Here is a 12,430-nt window from a genome sequence, read left to right on the forward strand (position 1 = left end):
AAAGCCCAATACACCCCTGGAAGATGTCAAGAGCCACTCCCAAGTGTCAGTAGAGACAAGAACACTAGGATGCTCACCTAACGTTTCCCCTAAAATACTTTACTTTCGTATCATTCTCATTCTAACATAAGGAACCATCCGTGACTAAAAGAATCATACTTCACTTATCAAACACCACTCTGGTCACCATTGGAATATGCCTAACACAGTCTATTTGTGATATCTTGAAAATCAAATCAATGTTTCCAGTAGATGCTCCCAAATCATTCATTTGCTCGTTGAGCCCCTCCAAGGCTGCTCTTATTGCCTTCATGCGTCACAAAATCAAAAACATGAGACCATGAAACAGCACTTTTAAAAATCCACAACCTAGAAGCACACTTCCAAAAGCAATCAGAAAATTTATAAATATGCGCACGAGCATAACTACATATAACTACATATAAATTTATATGAAAATTTATGTGTGCATGTGTGTGCGGGTGCATATGAAGAGGGATGTGCACAATAATCCACAAACTTCATGAATATTCATCCCAACTCAAGCAATAACTACATATAAACTGATACTCGCACAAAATAATGGACTTAGGAGTATGAACACAGTAGCAACTCAGGGGCATAGATTGATCATTCTAGCACAAAATTTTTAAAAAACAAATCCATAGAAAAACAATTCCCATTTGTAGTCATCACTAGTTTAACAAACTAATCAACTTGAAAGGCATTTAGATGATGTCAGTAGCACGCAATGACGAGAGTTACATAAATAAGTTGGGCCTTGATGCCTTGTATGTTGTCTTGAGCTTTCTGGTTGGAGGCCTAAACACCTTAGAAATCAAGGGGAATTTAATTTTTGAGTTGTGAAACTGCTTGGTGCTTTCCCTCTTGCAAAGCTTTGCAGGAATGGTGGCTGTCTTGATAATTTGGATGCATGGAAACCTAACCCTGTGGCGTGATGCCATTTCAGTGTACATTTGTTCAACAGCTCCGTTAAGAGTTGTGTCTCTGTATTCCTTGTACATGTTGTGATAACCAGTTCTGCTCTGATACCGCAGCCATATCCCATAGTTCTTGATCTTGGTGGGATTCTTCTCAAAAATCTGAAAAATCAAGGAGTTAAAATTGGAACATGTCAGTTCTTCTAAAAGTTATGCATTATTTACATACAGCAGAATAAGAACAGCATAACAACAAAACACCAGGTGAATTACTCCACAAATAAGATGTCCATCTTCATGTGGAAAAACAATAAATAAATAAAATGCTCCCATGTTCCTGAATGGTGACAATTCACTGTTATTTCTAAATTAGTCTCTTTCACAGGATGTTTCAACTTAGCTCGAGCAGAAAAGTGCTGGTTATTAGTACGGGCCGAACAAGACTGGTCCTTGCCACATATACTTTGGAAGGAAGCATCCCAAACATTAAATGGAATGAAGTCAGCCAGATACCTAAACTTATTTGTTGAAAGGATTGTAGCTGATGTTCTCTTAAGTACTGTTTCCAAGATTGTTTGTTGTTGATCGCCAAATGGAGCCTTGGTGACAGAATTCTCAATGGACACTAACAATGAAAAAAATGGCAGAAAACTTATCCTTCACAAAAATCTTAGAAAACAAATTAAAAGAATACTTGCAAAAGCTACAAATTTCCTCTTAATTTCCTTTTAGTAGAACTCCAATGCAAAATAGAATTATTCTTAACAGAGTTGAAATTACCAATCAAATATTGTTTATATAATTATCAAAATTAATTCTCTATAGACCATGGCATCATGTCATCACACTTATACAAGCTCCAGCAAATATTGCACACCTGTGGTCAGATTTAAATACATGAGATCAAGCAAAAATTCTACAGCACACTCTCTTCCAAATACAAGTCAAGGCCATATGCAGAGGCATGTTAAAAACTCTCAAAAGAAATTAAGATTTTAACCTTTCAAAAAAATCAATTGAAGATTTTGCATGGTGGTCCACCAACATGCTCTTAACTATTTTGTTACAGTTACATCAAAAGAGCCAAAAAGAAATTCTCCAGAGTCCAGACTTGCATGACAATTACAGAAACCAACTTAAAAAAAAAAAATCCAAACGTTTGATGCATGTATTTGCATTAGTCCAAAATTAGGTGCAAAAATTTTGTGGGAAAAAAAAAAAAAAATTTATTAGTACAATAGGCTATAGATGTGATTTAAATAATTTTCTGCACAACTCCAGTAGCAATATGATAATAAGCATAATCACCACAAAGCAATAGTGTCACTGTTTAAAAAAAACATCAGTTTGATTTGATTCATTTACCAATTTAAATAACATAAAATAATCAGCCAATCTTATGCAACTATACATATCATAACGTAAAAATAAAAGATAATATACCACATAATTCATATATGCAACAATAAAGTATTAAACTTTTAGATATTAAGTAGGACAAAAATTTAATTGAAATTATTTTTACTGGAAAAGTTTGGCTCCATCATCAATAAGTTTAAAATATATTCGAAATAAGTTTAAATTGATTGCTGTCATACTCTAAAATAACATGTCCCATTTCACGTGCTAAGTATCTTCAATTTATTTAAAATTGACTTTGTATTTTACATATAAGTTATAAATATGATCTCTGTTCCTATTGCCTAATAGAATACTTCAACCTATAAAATGAAATTTTATATATATATATATATATATATATATATATATATATATATATATATGTATATGCTTAGCATTATTCACTAGAGCAAATATTGCATGATGTGAGAATTTACTAGTTAAGCAAAAGAAAAAAAGGTGCCATGCAGCAATGCATTTAAAATATTTTTTTTATATGTCATTCATTTTATAAACAGCCATGTTTATCAAATAGAAGTCATTAAAAGTTATATCTAGATAATTTCTAGCATAGTTCATTTTTTTAAGTCATTGACATTTTAAATTAAAAATTAGAATCTCACAGCATGGGTGTGCATTGTCTATTAAACTTTCAACACATTAGAAAATTGGATGTTGCATTGAACTATAGCAGTACACATCATGTGTCAGTACACACTCAAATGAATATAGAAAATGGAATATGTAAATAATAATAACCATTAATTTGACTGGGGAGATGTAGAGAGAAGAACAAAAAAGAAATAGATTTCTCACTTTTTTTTGTTTAGTTGATGTGAAGTGCATGAAGAAAAGACAAAAGAAGTAAAGAAAAATGAAGAGAAAAAAAAAATAAAAAGCCCATTTTTTCGACCCCAAAACAGAGAAATTTGGATAGAAATAGAGACGTAAAAGATAGCTGACTTTTGTTCGCTTTCCCTAAATATCTCTCCATCGCCCCCCATGGGACAAAAAAGTGCAGGGCAACTGGTTTCACTTCTCCTTCTCTCCTCATCTGTTCTCCCCTAAAGGTTTTTTTTTCTCTTAATTCCACTTCTCTTGAACCAAACAAAGTGTAAGTGTTCGTTTAGGATTAAACTATTTTATCATTTCTATTATTTTATAGGTTTGATCTGACGCAAATAAAGCTCAACGAATAATTTAAATATGGATATAATGAAATTTAAGGGCCCTTTGGTTAAGGATCCAAAAATAAGTTTTCGTATTATTGTTTTTGAAAATAAAAACAGACTATCATGCATTTTTTAAACTAAAATATGTAGGGTTAGCTGCATTTGAAATTATTTCTGGAAATGTAAATAATGAAGCTATGTTTGGATCAAGTGGCATATGGAAAAGTGTACCTGAAAATATGGAAAAATTAAAATCATTTCCAAAACTTGTAATTTTTAGGAGTGCTATTATTTTTTATTATTAAAAAGTGGGTTAAACCCCATACGCATGTTTTCATCATATACGAAAGTGTATCTGAAAATATGGGAAAAAAAAAAAAAAAACTTAAATCATTTCCAAACCCTGCAGGAGTGTTTATTAATATGTTTCTGAAAACAGTTTTTCAAAACCACTTAACCAAATGTGAATTTTGTTATCCCAAACCTACCCAAAAAGGCCATTAAAAGTTTTTAAATAAAACTTAAATTACTTAAAAAAAAATATATTAATCCAATGGTATTAATGTCTTTAGATTGGGCGCTGTGTTAGAATGTTTTTTGCGGCTTCATGCTCATCTTTTTTGCCCTTAACCCTGAGGTCATTTGATTATTTTGAGTGAACGTCTTTGGACAGACATTTCTAATGTGTTTACCTCCACATCATCCTATCAAAATTGTATGATTAAAATTGGAATTTTGTTTCATACTTTCTAATGTTAGTAAGATGTTCTTTCATGCAAGATGCCGATTTATTTTATATACAAGATAAAATACAATAATAGTAACAATAATCATATTCATTGTCCATATGATATATAAGAGTATTTCATACAAAAAAAATTTAAAAATGATATTGTACTTAAATATATTATTATAATTAAGATAGAGTAATGAAAACCAAATAGAAAACTTAAACTTAGAATTGAAAAATGAGGAAAAGACTAAAAATATGAGATTTACTCGCAAAATCAGAATTCATGAAAATTTGCACTAAAAAAGATGAAAAATGGAAAAAGTATAGGACCGGATAACATCCCAATTGAAGTTTGGAAATGCTTAGGTGATAACGGAATTATATGGTTAACTAATTTATTTAACACAATTATAAAAACTAGGAAAATGTCAAATGAATGAAGGAAAAACACTTTAATACCTATATACAAAAATAAACAAGATATTCAAAATTATAATAACTATCATTGAATTAAACTTATCATAAAACTGTGGGAAAGGATAGTTAAACAAAGATTAAGGTTAGAAATGAAAGTCTTAGAAAATCAATTTGATTTTATGCCTGGGAGATCTACCATAGAAGATATATATCTTTTAAGAAGATTACTGGAAAAGTTTAGGAAAAATAAGAGGGACTTGCATATGGTATTTATTGACTTAGAGAAAGCATATGATAGGATACCTAGAGAAGTTCTATGGTGGGTTTTTAAAAAAAAAGCGTATGTAATAGGTATACTGATGTCATTAAGGATATGTACAATGGAGTAATGACTAGTGTAAGGACTATAGATGAAGAAATTAGAGAATTTCCAATCACCATAGGTGTACATTAAGGATTTGCTTTGAGCCCTTATCTTTTTGCTTTAGTGATGGACCAATTGACTAAGAACATTCAAAATGAGGTGCCATGGTGCATGTTGTTTGCAGATGATATTGTATTGATTGATGAAACTAGGGGCTGGTGGAGTAGAGGCTAAGTTAGAATTATGGAGAGAAGCTTCGGAATCTAGAGGCTTTAGGATAAGTAGAAATAAGACAAAATATATGAAATGTAATTCAATAATGGTCAGAGAAATATTGGAGACAAAGTTAAACTTGATGATGAAGAAATAAATAGCACTTGTAGATTTCAATACCTTGGATCTATTATGCAAGCTGAAGGAGAAATTGAAGATGATGTGATGCATAGAGTTAAAACAGATTGGGTAAAACGGAGAAGTGCTTCAAGTGTGCTTTGTGATTGTAGAATACTCTTAAAATTCAAAAGGAAAGTTTTATAGGACAGCTATAAGACCAGCTATGCTATATGGATTAGAATGTTAGGCGACGAAAAAATAGAATATCCAAAATGTAATAGTCGCCGAGATGAGAATGCGTAGATGGATGAGTGATATAACACTAAAAAATAAATTAAGGAATGAACATATTCGCGATAAGTTAGGTGTAGCTCCTATAGAAGATAAGATATGGGAGGGATGACTCAGATGGTTTGGGCACTTGCAACGTAGGCCACATAGTGCGCTTGTGAGGAAGAGCGAGTTAGTTAATGTGGGGAGTAGAGTAGAAGGGGTAGGGGTAGACCTAAAATAACTTGGAATGAGATAATGAAAAAGGATTTAGTAGCCCTAAATTTGTCAAAAGAAATGGTCTATGATCGCATAAATTGGCGGAAAAAGGTTCATATAGTCGACCCCACCTAGTGGGACATAAGGCTTGGTTTTGTTGTTGTTGTATACTTAAGATAGACTAATCTACGGGATTTTTGTAAATTTAAGGAATTTTTTGTCAAAAAAGAATTTCATACTTACAATAGGCCTGTACACAGGTATTTTTTATAAACTTAATAAGGATATTTCTCTCAAACATGTTACACTATTAAAACATTCCTACTTATACACACACACACACAAAATATACAGATTCTATAACAAAAACACAGCTTGAAATTGGAAGGTTTGATTTTTAGACTATTTACGAACTGAGTCCTAGAAATAGAAATAAATATGTTCAACAACTACCAAAATATGTGATTTTTTCAAAATTTATTTTTAAAATAATAAGGAGAATTGGAGAATTCACCCAATGAATTTTTTTTTTTAATGTTATAAGCAATTTAATTCTTTCTTACTTTAGAATGCCATTGTCTAAGAATTTTTGTGAAACATAGTAATTATTGTTTGGTTTGTTAAGTGATCATACAAAGTCTAAGTTGTCAGAATAATTCATGATATTTTGTAATTTCTCTATGCACTTTATGTATGAAGATTTTCCCCAAGTTTAAATCACAACACCTGCACGCCATATTGTGGTCCAGGGAGGGCATGATGCACACAACCTTGCCTCCATATCTTGTAGAGAGGTTGTTTTGTGGATCAAACTTGTGACCTGTTCGTAATGGGGCGGTGGGCACTAGTGTGAATTCTACTTCTTTAGCCCTTATTCCTAAAAAGGAGAGGTCAACGAGTGCAAGGGATTTCAGGCCTCTTAGTCTACTCACTAGCCTTTGCAAGATTTTCTCTAAAAGACAGAGGTTTTGGGTGAAACAATGACTATGTCTCAGACTGCTTTCATTAAAGATAGACAAATCCTAGATGTTGCTTTGGTTGCCAATGAGTTGGCAAAGGGAGGAGGAGAGTAGAAGGGAGCTGATTTGTTAAGTTGGCTATGAGAACAGCTTATAATACAGTGAACTGGGGTTTTCTGGATAAAATGACAGTCAGGAAAGGCTTTGGGGCCGTGCAAACAGCTTATAATACAGTGAACTGGGGTTTTCTGGATAAAATGATGGTCAGGAAAGGATTTGGGGCTGTGCAGAGGAAGTGGACTGGAGGCTGCTGAGTTCAACAAATTTGTCAATTATTGTTGATGGTCAGTCTAGAGAGTGGCTTAGGGCTTCTAAGGGGCATAGGCAAGGGGATCCCCTGTCCCCATTTTTGTTTATTCTGGACTGGCTGGTTTGAGTAGGATGTTTTTTGCACACCTAAAATGGGGGGATTAGATTTTTACTATCTTGGAGGGAGGAGATGCAGGTGCCGCACCTCTAGTTTGCCAATGATACTATTTTTGTTTCTTGAGGACAATGTCACGAAATTCTGAAAGCTTACGTTGTTGAAAAAATTTTGAAAATATTTCAAGATCAAAGATCAACTTGTCCAAGAGTGAGGTGGCAGGCATCAATATGTGTGACAGTGATAGAGAGGTTCATGGTCTTGGTGGACTGCATCTCTTTAGATTGGCCACTTTCCTCTATTGGTCATATTACCTTCATTAGGCCTGCATCTCTTCAAATTGGGACTGCATCTCTTTAGATTGGCTACTTTCATTTATTGGTCTCCCTCACAAAGGTAACCCTAGTTTTGTGACCTCCTGGAACCATGTTATTGAGAGGGTTTATTGGAGGTTGGAGGGGTAGGTGAAGACATACTTATCTTTAGGTCATACTACTTTCATTAGTGCCTCCTTTCCAACATGCTCATTCATTTCTTAACTCTTTCTAGAGTTCCCAAGAGTGTCATTAGGGTTCTTGAGAGGGTAGTGCATGATTTTCCTTGGTCTGGTTCTGGGGAGAATAAGAGAGATCACCTAGTTAGTTGGGAGACTGATAAGAGGCCCAAACCAAAAAGTGGCCTGGGCACTGGCAATGTGGTTTCTAAAAACATCTCTCTAATTTAAAAAAGGTTGTGAAGGTTCCCCTTAGAGATAGCAATTCTCTATGGCACATGGTCATAGTGGGGTCCACTGGAATGGGTAGGAATGGGTAGGACACTAGAGGAAGTGGCATTGTTTCTCATGCCAACACTTGAAACCAGGTTGCTTGTTTGTTTTTTCGTCACCATTTCAGAGTGGGTAATGGCAATAGGGTTCAGCTTTGAGAGATGTTAGCACTGGTGACAAATCATTGGAATTGATGGTGCCTTGTTTTCTAAGATCAGCACTATCCACAATGCACTTATCAGCACTCTCTTTTTCCGGAGGGGGGCTCTCTTTCTTGGAATTTCATTTTTTTAGGAATCTTAGTGAAAGAGATATTGACGTACTCACCACCTTGCTTAATGTTTAGGATTCTTTTGTTCCTTCACTGGTGCTGTGAAAGTTTGGGAAGGGGATTCTTTAGGTCCCTTTTCAACTAAATATTTTTTCCTTTACCTCTTAAAGCTCCCTGCCACATTCCTCGGAGCCATATCATTTGGAAGGCTAAGGTTTCCTTTTAAGAGTCACGCGTTCATTTGGATTCTCTCTCAATGGGCTTAATATGCACAACCTGTTACAATGCATAAGATCCTATAAAGACTCTCAATCCTAACATGTGTTCCATGTGCCATGAGTGCAATGAAACATGTGCACACAATTTCCTTGGTTGTCAGGATCAAACTATTTTTGAAGTGCTTTTTTCTCATTTTGGTGAAGCTTGGGTGGCTCCTCAGGTTGTGGGGGATTTCCTGCAAGTGAGATTGGGCCTGGCCAAAAACCAGAAAGGAAAGACCTTTATGGCAATGCACAGTTTTGCACAATTTTTGCTACCATGTGGACCCATTGGATTGATAGGAATTCGAGAACCTTCAAGGATTAAACAACCTTCCTTCATTGGTTATAGGATAAATGGCGTTTCCAGCCCCATTTTGGGCTCATCATTTGTTCAGAATTTTTTTAGGGGGCGTCGCTGCCAGACCTGCAAAGGAATTGGAGAGCAGCTTTTGTAATTGATTGTAACTTTTCTTTTTGTTTCTCAAGATGACAGCTTGTTCTCCTTTCACGTATTTTTTTCCGTTAATATACTTTTCTTATTAAAAAAATAAATATTAAAAAATTATTTTAAAACACACACACACATGTGACCAGTTTAAGTATAACACCTCTTTACCATTGGATAAAGGCCCACCCCCAGTGTCATCCTCAAATCTCTCTCCAAAATTTAAAGTTCATGTTTGAGGATTCACAATATTAGCACCATCCCCTTTTCATTCAATTAGAAGCCAATTGTATTATATAGAATCAATCCCCAAACGTTCCACCAACCAACAAGCCCAGTCAAACCCAAAAAGAGAATACAAAAGAATATTTCCATTGAAAATCCAGGTTGGCAGGGAACCATTATGCTCTTCCCTCAGCAACCAGAACTTTCTTCAACTACTAGAGAATTTTCTCAAACAATTAAAAGCTCAACTACATGGGCTGGCGAGATAAGAAAGGCATTCTCTTCCATAAAAGCATTGTCTAAATCACAATCCCTAAAATAGCATGAGACAAGAACACGTAAGAGTACCAATCATCAATGGTAAAAATCTTCTAAAGATTGATGTCCTTAACAAATTGAACAACAATTTATAAAATAGCATAGGAGACAAGACACATAATAGCACCCATCAACAGTAAAATATTCCAACAATCTCATAGCACAATTTTTTCTTCAACATAACACACAGATGATTAATTGAACCCTCACACTAACTATAGATAATATATCATGGCATGTGAGAAATTTTGTTCCAAAATAACTGATATATCAAGCCTTCAACAACATGAAACCATCAGAATGGTGTTTTATTAATTGATCCCATCGCATGTGTGCTAACTATTATAAAAATATATAAGCAAAACCATTAACCTTCTTTGGCCTCCAAAACCCCAATTTTAATTTCCAAGAATTATGAATTGAAAATTTAAAAAATTAATGTTGGCTTGTTTTTCTTTTCTTTTTAAAAAAAAAAATCATTTTAACAGAAGGAGCCCACTTATTTCCACCAATAACTCATAATTATTCTATTTATTAAGATTTATCTCTTTATTTTTATAATGAATAAAGAAATAACTTATATTTTATCCAGCCATAGCACCAGCCACTGCTAGTTAAATTTCAAGTGCAAAACAATCAAACCAACCAACCAATAATCAGAGTTATTGGCACCCCAATCAGATATTTTCTCTACAGCAATCAAGAAAATATAAGCTAGGTTAGCGAAGGAATATGATTACCAGATTGCTTCCATTAACATAAGTTATTTAGGTTCCGGAAACCATACCCAAAAGGAAAAAGTTGATATCATGTAGAGCAAACAGGGCTAACAAAAATAAACATATAAATTGAACAGGATTAACATTAAAATTTCTCCAAATCATGCTTTTTCTTCTTTTTAAGTTTAATAATAGGAGCCTCTTTAAGAGACATCCCAGCAGTAGTTTTGGGTTTCCATGTTGGATGTCACAAGTTTGAATCTTGGGAAGGGTGGGAAGGGTTTGGGATGGGAGATGAGCTACCTCCTAGAGTGGGCCCCTAAACAACTTTAAGATTAACGATAAAAAGGGAAAAAAACACATGACATGATTTTAGCATTCTATTCAATAACTACCTAAACCTTTTCGTTAATGTCAACACAGCTACAAACTTATTCAAATAGTTAAATAATTATAGGAAATTAGTAGAACTGCCTGGAGTTTCCATCAAAAATTTTAATCACTAAATGCATTCTTAAGCTAACCTTCTCCGTCACAATTTATAATATAATTCAGTTTACACCATTGATTCGCTTCACCAACCTAGAGCATCATGACAACAAAACTCTCAATTGTGAAGGAAACATTCAAAGCCCCATCCTCGCTCAATTGAACAATGACAATTTAGATTTTTATAAAACCACTGAAAACATTCATAGACAACACCCTAATTTAAGTTTAAAACTATATCCCAAAAGGCACCACCCATGTATTTAAATATCTCAAATCTTCCTACAGGATGCAAGGCCTTGCAAGCGGAGACCTTGAGTCACGATGAAGTAACATGATTTTAAAAGCCCAAAAGATGCACAAAGAGGTGGAAGATGGATTGAAAATTACAAGTACCACTTTCCTAATCTAAGCAGTAATAATTATATTGATTTTAATAGCATGCAATGGCAAAAATTCCATTGCATAGAATGGGCAAATTCAAAAATTCAAGAAAAATCAGCCAAACTTGGCCTGGCCTCATATCACCAGCATATCCTGCTTACATATTCTCATAGAATACAGCCAAAATACCAAAAAACCTATGACAACAAGACACATACCTCATTAATGGCAAGAATTTGTCCATTGCTCTTCTTAACTTTCTTCAGCTTCCTCAAAAAATACCTAAGAAACCCCCAATATTAATGTGAATACATAGATAAATCCATAAAAAAACTACATATGTTGGTACTTATGTATGAATGCATTGATCTACCCAGTATACGTATATCCTATCCTTCAAATGTATCAATCGGGATTCTTCTGATAAAGTAGCACATGTAATTACAAAACAACAATTCAAAGAAAGAAAGAAAGAAAGAAAGAAAGCACCAAACTAGAAGAATCCCCAGTAGAAATACTAATACATACAAGGGGTATCCATAAAAACATACCAGAACTTGGATCTGGCGCGAACTTCATTGGTAGCCCAGAGTTTCATTCGGTAGATCTTCGGATGCTCATGTGCTTCAGAAGCGAGCGCTCTCCCCACCACGTGGTACTGGTGAAACTGCGGCATATGTTCCAAAAAAAAAAAAAAAACATTCCACCATTACTAGCCCTACTTCCGACAGTTGTTCATAAAACAGGTAGAATCCCAAATCAGTGAAATCACAAGTCTGAAAGCAATATTTGGCTAGATCCATCTACTCACCCTGAAGGCAACCATTTCCGCCGGCGACAGGAGAGCGGCGGCCCCTTCTTCAGGTAGGGTTTTCGAGATGCAGAGGGCGCACGGAGCTCCAATTAACAATACCCTGCTCCCCTTAGAGACCAGTAGTTGAAGTAGTAAGACCCGACCCACAAAGGTAACCGTTTTGATTATGTATCTAAAACTATAATAGAATATTTTTTTTTTAAATTAGTTTTTTAACTTTTAGAGTCTTATTAATAATTAATTAATATAAGTTTGAATTTTTTAGCTATATAAATTAATTTCTAATTAGTTGATTTTTAACTCCTAAATTCTTATTAATACAAAAACAACAACATGAAGTCTTAAATCTCACTTAGGTGAATCCTAAACTCTTACTAATATTTCATTTAATAATTTAATTATTTTTTCATAATGTTATATTTAAAATTTATTTTCAGGTACATATATCTCCTTGGCTTATCAAAATCTATTTATATTTTTATTTTGTATAAATTAAATATTATAAA

The 12,430-nt window shown here is 34.0% G+C and overlaps 1 protein-coding gene across 1 annotated transcript; it reads right to left on the bottom strand.

Annotated features, from left to right (window-relative positions):
- Window positions 1-597: 597 nt before the first annotated feature.
- Window positions 598-12,103, bottom strand: LOC131149861 (large ribosomal subunit protein eL20-like). Its single transcript, XM_058100638.1, has 4 exons — window positions 11,922-12,103; window positions 11,662-11,777; window positions 11,329-11,392; window positions 598-1,103 (listed from the first exon to the last, which is right to left on the bottom strand). Exons 1-4 carry the CDS (start codon window positions 11,934-11,936, stop codon window positions 762-764), a joined length of 537 nt encoding a protein of 178 aa, XP_057956621.1. The 5' UTR covers window positions 11,937-12,103; the 3' UTR covers window positions 598-761.
- Between the last annotated feature and the right edge of the window lie 327 nt (window positions 12,104-12,430).

The sequence above is a fragment of the Malania oleifera genome, chromosome 2, assembly GCF_029873635.1.
Source record: "Malania oleifera isolate guangnan ecotype guangnan chromosome 2, ASM2987363v1, whole genome shotgun sequence".
In the NCBI taxonomy this organism is placed as follows: Eukaryota; Viridiplantae; Streptophyta; class Magnoliopsida; order Santalales; family Ximeniaceae; genus Malania; species Malania oleifera.